This window comes from Anguilla anguilla, chromosome 13 (assembly GCF_013347855.1).
Source record: "Anguilla anguilla isolate fAngAng1 chromosome 13, fAngAng1.pri, whole genome shotgun sequence".
Classification (NCBI taxonomy): Eukaryota; Metazoa; Chordata; class Actinopteri; order Anguilliformes; family Anguillidae; genus Anguilla; species Anguilla anguilla.
In genome coordinates, this window is record NC_049213.1 from 2212501 (window position 1) to 2230000 (window position 17500).

Here is a 17500-nt window from a genome sequence, read left to right on the forward strand (position 1 = left end):
GGCGGACGCTTTTATCCAAAGCAGTGTACTAAAATGCATACCGAAGGTTATTGGAAGAACTACTAAACGATAAGGTACACTACTCATTATGTAACAGTCATAGCCCTGAACGCAGTAAGTCCAGTTCACACAGTAAGCATAGACTAGGTCAGAGAGTAATATTAAGTCAGACTAGGAGGCATGACGACGAGCTACATCAAGATAACGATAAGTTCAATGTAAGTGCTGAATGGAGGTACATGTGTAACGTGAAAGTGCTACAAGAACCAGGTGGAAGGGTACAAGTGATAAATGATCCTAGATTGGGAGTGCCCTGCAGAGTAGTGATAGTTAGTCCAGGTACAGACCGAAGAGATGCGTCTTCAGACCACGGTGGAAGATGGGAACTGCCTAAGTGGTAACCGGTGCTTTTGATGGGCAGTGTCCTTACACTACAAAAATATATTTTCCATTATATATGTATTCTTCAGTTGTCATATTATCAAGCTGTGCTGATGATATTTCAGGCAATATGTGTATATTGTCAATTGTATTGGGCAAAGTACTGAATAAATATTCTGCTAAACATTTTAATTATTACCACGCTGGGTAAATTGAGATATATTTAAATATAAAGCACAGGATTTATTCTGTGATTTATATTTTTTAAAGCAAACTTTGTTAGCATATATGAGAAAATATATTTGGCTCCCCCCCCATTTGTTAAAATGTATTGTTTGATGTATTACAGTATATAGCCTATGTCAGTGTATGGCAGTATATTTCCGTTGTGTAAGAGCGGAGAGCAGGGGCATTCTGGAGCTCTATCACATGCAAACTGGGATATAGCACACTCATTAGAAAGAGTGCTTTAATGATCACCTCTCTTTTTCCAGTTTTCCTAGAAGTTTTAGGCCGGAAACATGCCCTACGTAAGTACGCGAACGCAGACGCATCAAACTACGCAGAGTCGGTTTCACGCGTCGCTGAGTTCTAGAATGTGTCGCCTTAACGCAACACAACTGCGAGCTGTAGTGTCAACAACTACGACGAAGCCGCCGTCTTCGGCTTGTGCTTTCGTCCGCTCGGACTTCCACTGCTGTCCTTGTTGCTGTCATTTGCGTCCGCGTGCTTGCGTAGGGTACGTTTCCGGCCCTAGTCCCACTTAACCCTTGCGGACACAATCTGGATGATTTGTGAAAGCTGCCAGCAGCATTTCTGTCCCTCAGAATCTGAATGGCCGTAGTTATTGTTCCAACTCACGAAGCCAGCTTCTGAATGCTAACATCTGCAGTGTTAGCTCGCTGATGGTTGCCTTGACACCCAATGAATCGTAGTACTTAAAATGTATTTATGCATTACTGGAGCATAGGGGGGTTTTTATTATTCTGAGGATGTTGCCTTTGATACCTGTCTTGCCGTGTTTATCAAATGTGCTAAATTGCTCTTCTCAGTTCCTCAACTCTCCTGATATCTCAGGTTTGTATATTTTGAAGTCACCCAGATCAGAATTCTGTTAATATATGATTTTCATTACATTACATTACAGGCATTTAGCAGACGCTCTTATCCAGAGCGACTTACACAACTTTTACATAGCATTTTTACATTGTATCCATTTATACAGCTGGATATATACTGAAGCAATTTCGGTTAAGTACCTTGCTCAAGGGTACAACGGCAGTGTCCTACCCGGGAATCGAACCTGCGGCCTTTCGGTTACAAGCCCAGTTCCTTACCCGCTGTGCTACACTCCTCCTTCATGTGTGATGAGTGCCTCTTTTTGCAATTGCTGGGCTGAAGCCTGACTGGTGCCTATATTTATCATAAGTGCTGTATTGCTGTAAGAGTTTCACACATAACACTAGCTGCGACACTCTATGGTAGTGAGTTGGTACCATAGAATGGGAGGATTAAATAATGAGGGAGCATTAAAGGGATGTCAGAATCCTGTATCATGGAGTTCAGCATGAGAAGGGAAGACGTAGTTGGAAATTCATACAAATCATTTAGCAAACATTCAGACCTTCAGCTGAGCCACTGTTTTTAAACACGCGCTCCATAGCAACCTTATTCCCAGTGAAAAGTAGAGTGTGCAGTAATATGTCATAGAGGCTTACCAGAAAAAAAAACTTTCTTTCTGCAGGTATTCTTGCCAGCGTAATTCAAAATTAGAAACCACACACTCCCTCATCATCAAAACTGATATAGCTGCAGGAAATATATTCATTTTTACTCTGATTTTGTGCAAGTCTCCTCAGTTATGTCATTCAGTGTGACTCCACAGCCAATCACAGGGGCTCACTCTTCAGGTGCCGGTGCTCCATCTTGGGAAAGAATGACTCTGATGAGTGAGCTACTCTTCAGCTCCAATCAGCACCGTCCCTCCACTAAAACGGGTAAAAAAAGAAAAAGGAAATGAGTTTCAGGAAATGATAAATCAGGAACAGCGGCGATAACCCAGCTTGCCCACAACAGATGAGCAGCTGGTGTTTTACTGGGACAGTTTGATTTTATGAATCACCTCCATATTTTTCAAATGTGAGAGAGAGACAGAAGAGATTGTAATATTGAAAAGGTAACCAGTGTTGTGAGTCAGAAAATAAAAGCAAAACGATGTCCGCTTTTATAACAGTGGCGAGACAATGACAGTGGGATAAAGGAATTGGAGCTAATGTTTTTCTTCTCTTTTAAATAAGCTTACTGACGATAAAGAACAGCACTGAAACAGAAAAATAACTTTTTTTAAATTTGCTTTGTTGCTTTGTCACAGAGATCGATTTGACATTTCATAGCTTTGTTACGCAGGTTGATTTGGATTTCTTGCTTGATTTGAATTACTGTTGAACAAGTATATTAGGACATAATCTACTGTAATTTCCTGTTCTAAGTATGCAAGTATCAAAATCAGCTTAGTTGCATTTAACTCAGTGTATTAATTAATAGGGCCTGTGCCTCCCTGTTGGAAAGTGCTAATTGCTGAAAGAAATTTGTTGTAAGCCCTATGACCTGCTATCAGTTCTGATTGGCTGGGAGGTGTACATTACGTTATGTGAGGAATAAACTACCCACTACCCCCATCGTACATGCTTTATTCTGTACGTACTGTACTGTATGTACTGTGTGTAGTGTAAACTTATTTTTTTGTGCAGTTCAATTGTTTTGCTGCTCATCTTGCCAGGTCTCTCATTTTAATCTCAGTGAGCCTAACCTGGTTAAATAAATAAATAAATAAATAAATAAATAAATAAATAAATAAGTCCAGATTACAAGGTGCCAAGAAATAGGTATGGAGCAACCAGGCATATGTGGCAAGGCACACATAAGAATAAGAACACTTCACCTGACCAATCAGGAAACTACGGTCATCGAGGTATCGGGTCACAAGACTGTGTTGCAGAATAGGAATGCAACACCAGTGGAGAGGGCGAAATTTACATTAAAAGTGACATCACAAAAAATGAATTCGGTAGTCATGACAAAGTGAAGCGAGGATGTCAGAAAGTTGGCATGATGTTAGGTGCGCTAAAATATAAAAATCCTACAACACAATTCTGGCAAAAGACACAGGCAGTGGTCCAACCAGAAGAAGTTTAGTAGCACCAACAGAACAACAGGTGGAACAGTCCCTGCCAAATGAGCAAGTCTTGGGGGTGGAAGGATTAGACATGCCTGAACTTGTGACGGTGAATGGGTACAGAGCTTCTGATGGTGAAACTGCACTTGCCATTCCTTCTGTCCCCGACTGAGCACAACTGGACAACAGTTTCAGAACTGCGTTTCTATGCTGACTGCTAGCGGGTGACAGCTTTGTCAATATAAGTCCTGCATCCTTTCAATTAAACAAATACAAATCTTAGGTTATGTCTGAAAATAAAGGAGAAGCGATTCGTCGAAAAATACATTATTTTAATCGCTGGGACAAAGATTTCAGTACCTTGGACAGCGCAGTACAAAATGAGGATTGTGGAATTATTATGACTCTTAGCCTACATAGAAAAGAACCAGACCCCAGGAAATGAGAGCACGTTCAGCAGAGTCTGCTGAGAGTCTGATCTTTGGGTGGATGGCTCAAGTTCCTCTTTTATGTCTTTCAGCCATGTGATTAGTGTGTGGCTGCATGGCCTGTCCATATCACTTCATTATTTACAAAGACGCGCTCCTGTCCCACACTGCTTCGCTGTTGCTGTCGGTGTGTTCTCCCGGCTCTGATGACTGCCGCCATGTTCAGGAGAGAGAAATCTTTATTAACATACCGTTTAGAGAACATATGGCAGGCTATATATGTGCTCCACAAATTACCACCTGCTTTCGCATGTTCTTTAAATCCACGAGCAAAGAGGAAAACTCGCCTGCTTTTGCATGTTCACATCCGGTATGCATGTTCACATCCGGTATGCATGTTCATGCACGGAATTAACCGTGTACAAATTACAAATCAGCAGTTTTGACCCATTTGTGACCCTTAATAAATGCGGCATAGATACTCCATGTAGCGACTGCTGCTGCATGCAGAAAGCCATTGAATCCTTTTAGCAAATCTGGCCTGAAGACCTGAGAGCTGTGCATCCTCCTTGTGTGGTCCTGTGTTGTGGACCTGTCTGCTCCATTAAATCTGGATATGTGTTATAAACCTAGACTGTTTCTGTAGTTTGATGACTAATTTTTTGGACTAGGAAGATAATTTTGTTGATTTAATATTCTATTACTTGTTTTAAGAAATCATATTTTAAGTGAAAAAATTTTACCGCCTGGCAGATGATTTTATTTTTAGCAAATTTTCGCAAGTAATATTTTTCTTATTTTGTCAGTTTTGAACAGTGCTGTGCCAGTGCAGGGTGCCATGGCTTGCCCTATGGCCAGACACCAGCAGGGGGAGGACAACACAGTGTCCTTTCCCCTGGGTTCAGAGAGTTTCCCTGGGGCAACACAGTGTCCTTTCCCCTGGGTTCAGAGAGTTTCCCTGGGGCAACACAGTGTCCTTTCCCCTGGGTTCAGAGTTTCCCTGGGGCAACACAGTGTCCTTTCCCCTGGGTTCAGAGTTTCCCTGGGGCAACACAGTGTCCTTTCCCCTGGGTTCAGAGTTTCCCTGGGGCAACACAGTGTCCTTTCCCCTGGGTTCAGAGTTTCCCTGGGGCAACACAGTGTCCTTTCCCCTGGGTTCAGAGAGAGTTTCCCTGGGGCAACACAGTGTCCTTTCCCCTGGGTTCAGAGAGTTTCCCTGGGGCAACACAGTGTCCTTTCCCCTGGGTTCAGAGTTTCCCTGGGGCAACACAGTGTCCTTTCCCCTGGGTTCAGAGTTTACCTGGGACAACACAGTGTCCTTTCCCCTGGGTTCAGAGTTTACCTGGGGCAACACAGTGTCCTTTCCCCTGGGTTCAGAGTTTACCTGGGACAACACAGTGTCCTTTCCCCTGGGTTCAGAGTTTACCTGGGGCAACACAGTGTCCTTTCCCCTGGCTTTCCCTGTGGACACCGTCCCCCAAGGCTAAGTTCTCTTGGGTTCCTGCAGTGAAGACTATTTCATGTGTGATTGATCAGCTGATTTCTTTAAATGCATCCTTTTTTAAGGCTCTGCAGTCAGTCCTTTCTGTAACTGCAGCATCCTGTCACAGATAAACTAGTCCGGCTCTTTTCCTGAGTGCAGGTCACGCTTTCTCCATTTCTCTCCCCGAGACATCGCCAACGCCAACCGATCAGTGACTCATGCTCTGACTACCCTGGTGAGAGAATTATGACCCCATACCCACCCCCCACCCACCCCCTAGTCCCCCAGTTTACAGGAGTTTCCCACCTGGAGAGGTTGAGAGGTTGGGGGGGGGGGGGGTAAATCAGCCCCATACTGGAACACAGGGAAGTCTTCGGTCTCTCGGGCGTTTGTGATGATGGGAAAGCAGGCACAGTATGAGCTGGTGTGGCAGACGGCGAAGCCTGTGGATCTGTCTGATGCCAGCCCTCCTGACACAAAAAGAAGAGCGTTGTCCCGTGTGAAGTTTTCACTAACAGGACGATTCTCAGGGCAGGCATTTTGAAGCCTGTTTTTGTTCCTCAGGTAGCCTGCTTTTGGTTCTTGTGAGTTGTGTCCTCTAGTGTCTGACAGGAAGTGCATGTAATTGGCTGACTCATATCTCTGTTAATGATGACATCATGCAGGTTTCAGACGCTCGAGAACACACGCAGACACATACACATGCGCAAAACACACACACACACACACACACACACACACCCATACACACACATGCATACTGAAACACACGCACACAGATACACACGCTCATTCATACATACACATGCGCAAAACACACACACACACACACGCATACTGAAACACACACATGCAGACACACGCACACACACATGCTCACTCATACACACACGCACACACACACAGCCCCCCAACCTTACAGCCATCGCTGACCCCCTTTAACAAGAGCCCCCCAGCCTTACGACTCTCCATGGCCTCCTTCACCATGTGTCTGAATGTACATGGCTCTGTCTCTCTAACCATCGCTACACTGTACTGAACCCTCTCTAACCATCACTACACTGTACTGAACCCTCTCTAACCATCACTACACTGTACTGAACCCTCTCTAACCATCACTACACTGTACTGAACCCTCTCTAACCATTATTACACAGTACTGAACCCGCGCTAACTATCACTACACAGCACCCAAACCTCTCTACCCATCACTAAACAGTACCCAAATCTCTCTAACCATTATTACACAGTACCCAAACTTCTCTAATTATCATTACACAGCACTGAACCCTCTCTGACCATTATTACGCAATACCCAAACCTCTCTAATCATCTTTACACAGTACCCAAACCTCTCTAACCATCACTACACAGCACCCAAACCTCTCTAACCATCACTACACAGTACCCAAACCTCTCTAACCATCACTACACAGTACCCAAACCTCTCTAACCATCACTACACAGCACCCAAACCTCTCTAACCATCACTACACAGTTCCCAACCCTCTTTAACCATTATTACACAGTACCAAGACTTTTAAAACCACAGTGTAGGGAACCGGGGACTTGAAGGTTCAAGTCTCAGTGGGTGTGCTGCCATTGCACTGCTGTACAGGGTACCATGATTTGCTTCAGTTAAATTCTGCATTTCTCAGTGGAATGGAAAACACTATGACAAAGCGAACTGTAGAAAGTGGGTGACCTTCTGCCAGCACTGCCCTGAAAAGCTTTTATGAGGACCTGGCTTTTGTGGCGTAAAGGTCCCACTTTAAAGGGTGCTTATTTCTCATTGTGGGCGGGTTTTTCCTCTGACCCAGTGCTCAAATCACCAGGCTTTGGAGGACAGAGCCAGTCAGAGTATGAGATTAAAGGCGTGTGGTCAAGATTTTTGCCCCCTTTCAACTTCTGCATCAAAGTTTACGCAATCCCTGAAGCCCAGAGCCTGAGAAGGCCATCTCTCGTACCCAGGAGGCCAACCTCTCCCCCCAGCCCTCTTCATGTATTGGTCTTGTGTATTCCACACGGAGAAACCAAATGAAGTCACCCTATTCACACAAAAGCTCATGACGCTGCCAGCTAGGAACACTTAATGGGCACAATAGCTCGATAGCCTAGTTACCCAGCTTCAAATAAGTCTGTTTTTGAGTGGCTTTCAAAGGGACGGGGGACAGGGGAATGCCATTTCCAGCCTCTGCCCTATATTAAAAGGAGGGAAAGTAACATAAATGGAGACTGAAAGGTCAGTGTTGTGAGAATATTGTTTAGTGTGTTTCTCTTTCCCCGGAACCCCAGATCTCTCCGAGGATGTCGACTCTACATTTATTCTGTTAGTGTTTTCTTTTACGGTTTCCTTTGAGTCATTTGGCAGATGTCCTTATCCACAGAGACTCAAAGTGCAGACAGAAAGGTTAGGCAGGATGCAGAAACCACATCAGGTTATTAGTGCGACGGTCAGCAGTGTCACTCTCTCTCTTTTGCCTCTGTATCTTCTCTGCTCATTGTTTTCCTTTCATCCCCCTGTTTTGTTTTTTAGAACCAGTGCATTTTTAAATTAGATGAGTGTTGGCCGTGCCTGTGAGCTTTAATGCATACGCATCAATGACCCAGTCTATCAAATTCCTCTAAATTACGGCAGTGTGGAGATGTTCCGCTGCCGCCTGGCTGACTGTGGAGTGAGATATTTAAAAAAATAACTTCACTGTGATATCCATTCAGATGAATCCGGAAAGGTCAGGCGAATGATTTTTCAGTCAATCTTCCATCGATTTACCTCAAACGCAGGTAAATATTAGCCTCGACCGGACACAGACCCGCCGACGTTCGCCTGGATCAATGTCGGGCCTGCTTCTCGTTGTGTCCATAAGGAGGTTCTTCCCATGTGGAGAAGGAGCGTTAGCAGCGAGCTAATCTGTGAGGAAATGGTTCTGTTTGTTGTGCGAGCGCCCAAAATAGATCAATCCAATCAGAGGACCCAGGAGGCGGGGCCTAAGTTAAGTGCTTCATTGTTTAAGTAATTGGGCTTCATTTCAATCTGCTTTACGTTTTGGAAAGTGCATCCCTCCCCCCCCACCCCACCCATTGTGGGTTGCCTAGAGATACTTGAGCTCTGCTACTCAGATTTTTTTCTTTCTGTCATTTGGTTGGTTTACTGCTGAACCCCCCCCCCCCCCCCCCCCCCCCCCCCCCAGCAGCTTAGAGGACCCTCCAGAAAGAAGAAGTTTTTCTGTGAAAATGAAGCCGTCTGAAAAGATCCGGGGCCCAGGGAGGACGTGCTAATGAGCTAACGGGCTGGCGTTCTCACGCCGGGCCTGGGACGCGCCTCGGCTGCCAGACACGCGGGGCGCCCCTTCGCTTTTGGGCTCGTCGTCCCGCCCCCGCCCTCGTGTCTGTCCCGGCCCCCGGAAGGCAGGGGCGCCGATGGCGGTCGACCCGTTTTACTGGCCGTTGCATCACGCTGGCCTCAGCGCGCGCCTCCCCCCACTCTACTGCGTTCTTTCTGCTGGCTTTTAATTTCCCAACAAACTACTGCCCTTCACATCCTGCGAGCCGATGTGCTCTGGCGGACGCACATCTGGGTTATGTGTGTATCCTGCGTCAGTATGGAGTTGGGTTGGAATCTGATGGATGTAATAGGTTATGTGTGTATCCTGCATCAGTGTGGAGTTGGGTTGGAATCTGATGGATGTAATAGTTATGTGTGTATCCTGTATCAGTGTGGAGTTGGTTTGGAATCTGATGGATGTAATAGTTATGTGTGTATCATGTATCAGTGTGGAGTTGGGTTGGAATCTGATAGATGTAATAGTTATGTGTGCATCCTGTATCAGTGTGGAGTTGGTTTGGAATCTGATAGATGTAATAGTTATGTGTGTACAATGCGTCAGCGTGGAGTTGGGTTGGAATCTGATGGATGTAATAGTTATGTGTGTACAATGCGTCAGTGTGGAGTTGGGTTGGAATCTGATAGATGTAATAGTTATGTGTGTATCCTGCAGCAGTGTGGAGTTGGTTTGGAATCTGATGGATGTAATAGTTATGTGTGTATCCTGCGTCAGTGTGGAGTTGGGTTGGAATCTGATAGATGTAATAGTTATGTGTGTATCCTGCATCAGTGTGGAGTTGGGTTGGAATCTGATAGATGTAATAGTTATGTGTGTGTCCTGCATCAGTGTGGAGTTGGTTTGGAATCTGATGGATGTAATAGTTATGTGTGTATCCTGTATCAGTGTGGAGTTGGTTTGGAATCTGATGGATGTAATAGTTATGTGTGTATCCTGCAGCAGTGTGGAGTTGGGTTGGAATCTCTGTTTGTGCATGTGTGTGCGTGCGTGTGTGTGCACGTGTGTGCGTGTGTGTGCGTGTGCGTACGTGTGCGGGTGTGTGTGTGTATGTTTGCGTACGGCTGTGCACACATTTGTTTCTTTGTCTCTCTATATTGCTCCTTATCTGTGAGGATTACTCTGAAAGCCCTGTTGACTCCTCAGCTCTTACAGTGTCACTGCGCTCTCTGCAGCTTCTGTAGACCCAAAACCGGGACGAGGGGAAAACTGCTCTGGAAAAGCTGGAAGTGTTGAAAGGATCCCTGTGCAGATGCGGAGGGATCAGTATGAGCGAACAGCCCAGAAACCCTCAGGCCCACAATCCCGACCCACCAGCACCTCTGCTGTGGAAGCACACGTGTCTCAGGGGAGGGGGGGTAAACCGCGTAGAGCTGAGGCAGAGACCCGCTTCTGTAGCACAGACCTGAGCTGTCTGTGCCAACCTACTGTCCGTGCCCTCAGTCTTTTACCAGGGCTCCAGACTGCCACCATTTTGGTTGCACATGCGACCAAAGATCTGTCAAGTGCGACTGAACATTTTCATTGGTCGCACCAGTGCGCCTGACATTTAGCAGGTCTGTCTCTGTGTGTTACGACAGAGTATTAAAATTCTGAGATTTCGAGAATAAGGTCATAATATTATGATTTTATTCTCATAATATTATGACTTTATTCTCGAAATCTCAGAATTTTTTCCCCCTGAATGTGGACCTAATAGCCTACTTTGTCGTAGTACAGTGTGTGCTACATTAAACCGGCTGATCCAGGATCAGCTTTCCCTGGTCCGAGTCCCAGCCTTATCCACTGTGAGCCAGAGTGCTACATTGGACCGGCTGATCCAGGATCAGCTTTCCCTGGTTCGTGTCCCAGACTTATCCACTGTGAGCCAGAATGCTACATTGGACCGGCTGATCCAGGATCAGCTTTCCCTGGTTCGTGTCCCAGTCTTATCCACTGTGAGCCAGAGTGCTACATTAGACCGGCTGATCCAGGATCAGCTTTCCCTGGTCCGTGTCCCAGCCTTATCCACTGTGAGCCAGAGTGCTACATTAGACCGGCTGATCCAGGATCAGCTTTCCCTGGTCCATGCCCCAGCCTTATCCACTGTGAGCCAGAGTGCAAGGTACACCGGTGAAAAGTGAGCTCGTACATAAAGACCCAGTGTAAGTGGGTTGCCATGCAAACGCACTTCTTCTGTGTGATGCTTCTGTTCTTTTCAGTCGTGTGAAGCGAATGCATCCCTGTGTCGCTCCGTTGTGATTGGTTAGCATGGCTTCATATCTCTGGACCTAAGGCCACATGATCTTTGGCCAAGCCTGTGGAATCCCATCAGAGTCCCCAGGAGCCGCTCAAAAGGGCGCTCAGAGTCTGGGTTGCTAGCGCACGACTGGTCGATTTTCCCACTTAGCTTGTCATAATAAATGACATGTCACTTCCCCCACATAGCCTTCATTCATCTCTTATTCCAAGATACTGTCATTCTTTCAATATAATTATTGCCATACTTATTACGGAGAATTGGAAGCAAATCCTTTGTTCGCATTTAGACACGCCAAACTTCTGAGGACCAAAATGTTCTTTTAAAACTGCTAATCAGCAATGGACGCCTACGCAAAAAAACATTTCCATCGTTTGTACGTCGTGCATTTTAGTTGACTAACATGTTACCGCAACAAGTGATAGAACATAAGGGCAAAGACCTAGAGGTATAAATGGCATACTACTATGTGTTGATGGAAAGGGTAGCTTAAATGTCATTCATTTTCAGTGTGAGATTCAGGCTAAAAGCCTTTTGTTCCTTTCATTGTGCACACCAGTAACTGCATAGTCCAGATTGCAGATGGTATTGGAGTGACAATCCACCTGTCCTCATGGCTTCATGAAAAATCTTCAGATGTCAATCAGTAAAATCCGGAAAGTGATATTTTGGATCATTTTGCTGCCAAAAATATGTTTTGTTCTGATTGCATATAATTTCCCATGAACACACAAACCGGACCCAGATAATCTTTCAGATTTTGAAACTGCTGATGCTTCCATATGTTGCTATTCCTGGCTTTGCATCGGGTTTACTGGGATTCCTTATGAATTCCACAAATCCTTTGTTACTTACTATGAGCCCAAACCAGAGGCATCTGCAGTTTTATAACATCCGTTTGACAGCTTTCCTAAGAAAATGGCCGGAGTGTTGCCTGCCAAGCCGTGATTCCAGTGGATATCGAACATGTCTTCTGTTTGTATGGCCAAGTGAATGCCCGAGGAATCAGCGATGCCCGCTCTCGCCGTGCATGAGTGTGTGGGTGCTTCATTCTGAGGATTTAGCCATGTAGCAAAAAGCTGAGGTTTGTCATTAAGCAGCTGGTGGTGGTTCTTCTACCCTGATGTGTGGCTTGGTAGCAGATGAATCCATCTTCATTCTCAGTGCTCTGCTTAGTGAACATGCTGCTCAGACAGCATGAAGCACCAGCTCTCCATCTCCACACGTACACTCCTCTAACGAAACAGAGTAGGGTCCACTCGACCCATCCCAGAATGCATCAGCTCCCCGTATCCACACGTACACTCCTCTGACAGGATGGCGTAGGGTCTGCTCGACCCTTCCCAGCATGCATCAGCTCCCCGTATCCACACGTACACTCCTCTGACAGGATGGCGTAGGGTCTGCTCGACCCTTCCCAGAATGCATCAGCTCCCCGTATCCACACGTACACTCCTCTGACAGGATGGCGTAGGGTCTGCTCGACCCTTCCCAGCATGCATCAGCTCCCCGTATCCACACGTACACTCCTCTGACAGGATGGCGTAGGGTCTGCTCGACCCTTCCCAGAATGCATCAGCTCCCCGTATCCACACGTACGCTCCTCTGACAGGATGGCGTAGGGTCTGCTCGACCCTTCCCAGAATGCATCAGCTCCCCGTATCCACACGTACACTCCTCTGATGGGATGGCGTAGGGTCTGCTCCACCCTTCCCAGAATGCATCAGCTCCCCGTATCCACACGTACACTCCTCTGACGGGATGGCGTAGGGTCTGCTCGACCCTTCCCAGAATGCTCTCCTCACGGCCGTGCCTGTGTGCTCCTCTCTCCCGCCGCGCAGAAGCACAAAGTGGACCTGTTCTACAAGCTCCGCCACGTGATGAACGAGCTGATCGACCTGCGGCGCCAGATGCTGTCGGGTCACCTGACCCAGGACCAGGTCCGCGAGGTGAAGAGGCACGTCACCGTGCGCCTGGACTGGGGCAACGAGTGAGTTACCGCCAACCGCCCTCCCTCCCTCTCTCCCTCTCTCCCTCCCCCCAACCGCCCTCCCCTCCCGTCCGCCATGCCCCTCCCCCTCTCCCTCTCTCCCTCCCCCCAACCGCCCTCCCCTCCCGTCCGCCGTGCCCCTCCCTCCCTCTCTCCCTCCCGTCCGCCGTGCCCCTCCCTCCCCCCAACCGCCCACCCCTCCCGTCCTCCGTGCCCCTCCCTCCCTCTCTCCCTCCCCCCAACCGCCCACCCCTCCCGTCCGCCGTGCCCCTCCCTCCCTCTCTCTCTCCCTCCCCCTAACCGCCCACCCCTCCCGTCCGCCGTGCCCCTCCCTCCCTCTCTCCCTCCCTCCTTCCCTCCCTCCCACTCTGCCTCCCAAAGTTTGCTGCTATATAAAGGCTGTTCCTGAGCTCCTGGTAGCACAGTTGTTATTGTACAGTCTCTATGCTCCTGACGTCATGGCTGCTGTATTCTTAGTCAATCTGTTTGATCTCAGTTCTTTAGTCTGCTACTGAGTAGCACTTGGCTTTTTTTTAACATTGTCCACTTCAGACATAGAAACTAGAGAATGCAGCTCTTAGAATGCAGCAGAGAGAGAAGTAGAAAGCTGCATTTTCCCATATCATCTGTAACCATCTGTTAACATTTACCCCAAGTCTACTACACCGCCTCAATAACTCCAGGGTATTTTACCAGTGTCAGGAGTTAATTTCACCACTCTTTCATCTCTCATAAGCAGTGTATAAACTAATGAATTCAACAGCCTGTGACCCACTTAAGACTCAAATACAGCTTTTAAACATTAGATTCTTTCTGCTCGTGAAATAGGTTTGAAGATACTTAGCGTGAACCTTTTTCAGGAGAAATCGCTAAAAAATACAGTAGACTAGTTCAGCTTCTGAACAGCGAAAGTAATGAGTAGCCTTAAATATGTGATGTGTGTAGGATTAATTAATTAATAATCTATTCTAGGATAACGTGGTCAAAAACAAATGAAAATTAATTTTAGGATATGTACCATGAAAAGTGAGTCTTGGAATATCACCAAAAATACACAACAGGCCTTACCTCTTACTAATGAAAAGTAATGAAAAATCAACATGCTCACCTGACATCATTCAAAATGCACGTGTTTCGTTTGACTGGGCTGTATCTTTATCAGAAAGTCTCTCACATGCAATCCCAACAGCATCAAAAACACACTTAGACTATGTGTGCGTTTGTACTGCCTCAGAATGAATCCAGCAGTTTTAAAGCATAACACTGAGCATTAACAAATGCATGCTGGACAGTTTACTCTCCTAGATCACAATCAGTGAACTACCTGAAGTTTTTTTTCCGACAGGTCCGTCACAAACACAGACTTTCATTTTAGAATTTTGTTTCGTAATCACCAGCATCTTCTCTGACCATTTCTCAAGTGGCTCTTTGCAAAAGCATTTTACTCTTCGCTCACGATTCCGCGAGTGATTCATTCTCGAAAGGTCTTTTGGATCTCCTGCGTCCTGATTGGCCGCCCACACCGCGATAACGCAGGAAGTGGAATTCCTGACCCCGTTCCCACGGGCGAGTCACGTCCTGTCAGTCCCATAGCTCCGCCCCTCACGCGCAGACCGTGCTGCAGCTCGGCTGCGACGGGAAACCACGCATCTGCGTGCAGACTGGGGGCCAGGAAGCCGCCACGCGTGGACCGAGGGCCGACCAGGGGCCGATGGCGGATGGCGGTAAACGCGCCTGTTTATCGGCGAGAGTTATTGGCCTAACTCTCCGGGCCGTGGCCCTGCTTCGGGAGAATTTATGGACGCCGCGATCTCCTGCCCCGCCCTCCTGCCCTGCCCCCCCACCCCACCCTCCAGGTCAGGGACGTAATTGCTGCCCTCGCCGGACATCTGCATCTCCCACAGGGGGAGCAGGGTGGAAATTGGCCTCTCTCGTTTCGTTTCTGGACGGGTTCCCGAGAGGGGGAAGATTCCGATCTCTCCTCCCCGCCGGCTGATTAGCCCGACTGGGCCGGATTTGAGGAGTCGGGGGTGTGCTGTCCGTATCCAGGCAGCCCTCCCTCACGTCTGCATGCGGGACGCGTCCCAGCGACCCCCGCTGAGGGGACCACCTTAAACATGTGGGAGGGGGCTGATGGCCTTGCTGGTGGTGCAGTGGAGTGTGTGATGTCATCCCTGCTGTATTATTTCAAGCTGGTTATTTGTTCGTCACACGTTATAATGTGAAGCATCCCGAAGCTGTTCACTGCATCAGGAAGGAGCGCATCACTGCGTGGCGTGTGCTTCAGGAATGTGCCTACAAGGAGCTGTTCCTGTGGAAAGGTGTCAGATATTTAAACCTATGTGATACTTCCCAGCCGGATCTTCTGCTTAAGTTAGAAGTGCTCCAGATAGATTGCGATTTCCACTCAAAAAGCTGGACAGCACTGTGGGAATGAATTTGGCAAATTCAAACTCACTGTCAGATTGAAATCTGTCTGAAATTCACAATCACCATTAACACCTTCCATATGTAACACTACATATCCCATACCACCTTCTAAACGTAACACTACATATCCCATACCACCTTCTAAACACAACACTACATATTCCATACCACCTTCCATACGCAACACTACATATCCCATACCACCTTCTAAACACAACACTACATATCCCATACCACCTTTTAAATGTAACAGTACATATTCCATACCACCTTCGATACGTAACGCTACATATCCCATACCACCTTTCATATGTAACACTACATATCCCATACCACCTTCTATATGTAACACTACATATCCCACACCACCTTCCATACGTAACACTACATATCCCATACCACCTTCCATACACAACACTACATATCCCAAACCACCTTTTAAACGCAACACTACATATTCTGTAGAGTTTGGAATATGGATTGTGTGCTTCCGTGGGCAGCCAGGGGGTCAGCCAGGGGTCAGCCAGGGGGTCAGCCAGGGGTCAGCCAGGGGTCAGCCAGGGGGTCAGCCAGGGGGTCAGCCGGAGGGGTCAGCCAGGGGGTCAGCCAAGGGGTCAGCCAGGGGTCAGCCAGGGGGTCAGCCGGGCTGATGAGATTGAAGAGCTGGTGCACCAGAGCCGTCCCCTAAGGAGGCCCCCCCGGAGATGGGTTCCCAAACACAGATCTACACCTGCTGCACACTGGCGGATCCCCGTCAGCACTATTAGAGCAGAGAGTTCGCAGGTTTTTACCTGCAGGGGTGAGACCAGTCTACACATCCACTCTGACAAACAACAGGTCTGTGACCCCAGGGATCATTCTTTAAAACGGGGTGTGAAAATGAAACAGCTTTCAGGTGAAGTGCTAAAAAACGTTAACACTCTTGATGACCTGCTAATGACTCAGACGTGACCCTGAGTGTGTTTGTGTATCCACGGGTAACGCCTGTATTTGTTTTGGTTTTTCACTGTTCAGTCAGTATAAGTGCACTTTGGCAAACGCTCCCTTGACCGGACGGTGACCCCTGTGTTTCCCCTCAGGATGGTAGGTTTTTAGTTTTTTTTCTTTCTGAGGTAAACAGATGTCTGAGTAAAATTCTCAACGACAGCACCGGTGAGAGGTGTTTTAGAAAATGAAACTGTTGAAGCATCCTACCGCTAAAAAGACGCCTGTCGGCTCTGGGGCTGGTTTTGCATTTAGAAACTAAGCACAGATACTGTATAGTAACCAGACGTTCAGCTCCTGTGCTCTTTCCATCCGTTCCACTTGCGTAGTGAGGGATCTGGCTGAGACAGGGGTCTGCAGTGCTATAGTACAGAGTGTTCATGAAGAGATATCCATATTGAGTCCGGTCGTGCCTCAACACAAACAATCATACGATCTGTCAAACTGAATCATTTCAGCTTCAGTACTACAGACAGAACAGAATATTAAGAGTGCACGGTGCACTGGTTAGTCTAAAGCAACCATCAGAGGTGGAAAATCCTGGTTCAGAAAGTCCTTCCAGTTCGCACAATTCTTCAGCCAGGAGGTAGACCTAATGAAATCACCTGGCTGAGTTCATGGGTGGAAGAAACACATGGCAGGACTTTTATTTTCTGACTCCTGGACATTCTACCTATGACATTCTCCTTCTCTCTCTCTCTCTCTCATTAAATACATATTGTAGTAAATATTGCCAAATAATTATATGCTAATAAATTTTGGCTAAGAAGCCTTGTCATTTTTAATATCAGTCAGGTAAGGGAAACAGTAAAATAAGCTGGAGTAAATGGATGAAACTTCTTAATTATTATTTATGTCGCATTCGGTCCGCCAGAGAGGCAGATTGGTCTCGGCTGCACCGGTTGGTGGAGAGAGCACACGCGCCTGGGCTGCGTTAACCAATCAGCCCAGGTGCTCAGAGGTGTTTCTCTCCACAGAGTTTTTAAGTTTTGTTTGTCGGCGAACGAAAAGACAGAAAGAAACTGCCCGGCTGAAAGGTCGGCCGGCTG

General features: G+C 47.2%; 1 protein-coding gene across 13 annotated transcripts in view; it reads left to right on the forward strand.

Annotated features, from left to right (window-relative positions):
* Positions 1-17500, forward strand: part of dock3 (dedicator of cytokinesis 3) — a 312362-nt gene that overhangs the window by 173187 nt on the left and 121675 nt on the right. For all 13 annotated transcript variants that reach the window (XM_035388217.1, XM_035388222.1, XM_035388223.1 and 10 more), the window contains one exon: positions 12889-13037. In XM_035388217.1, the coding sequence (XP_035244108.1) occupies positions 12889-13037 (149 nt within the window). The remainder of the gene's footprint in view (positions 1-12888; positions 13038-17500) is intronic.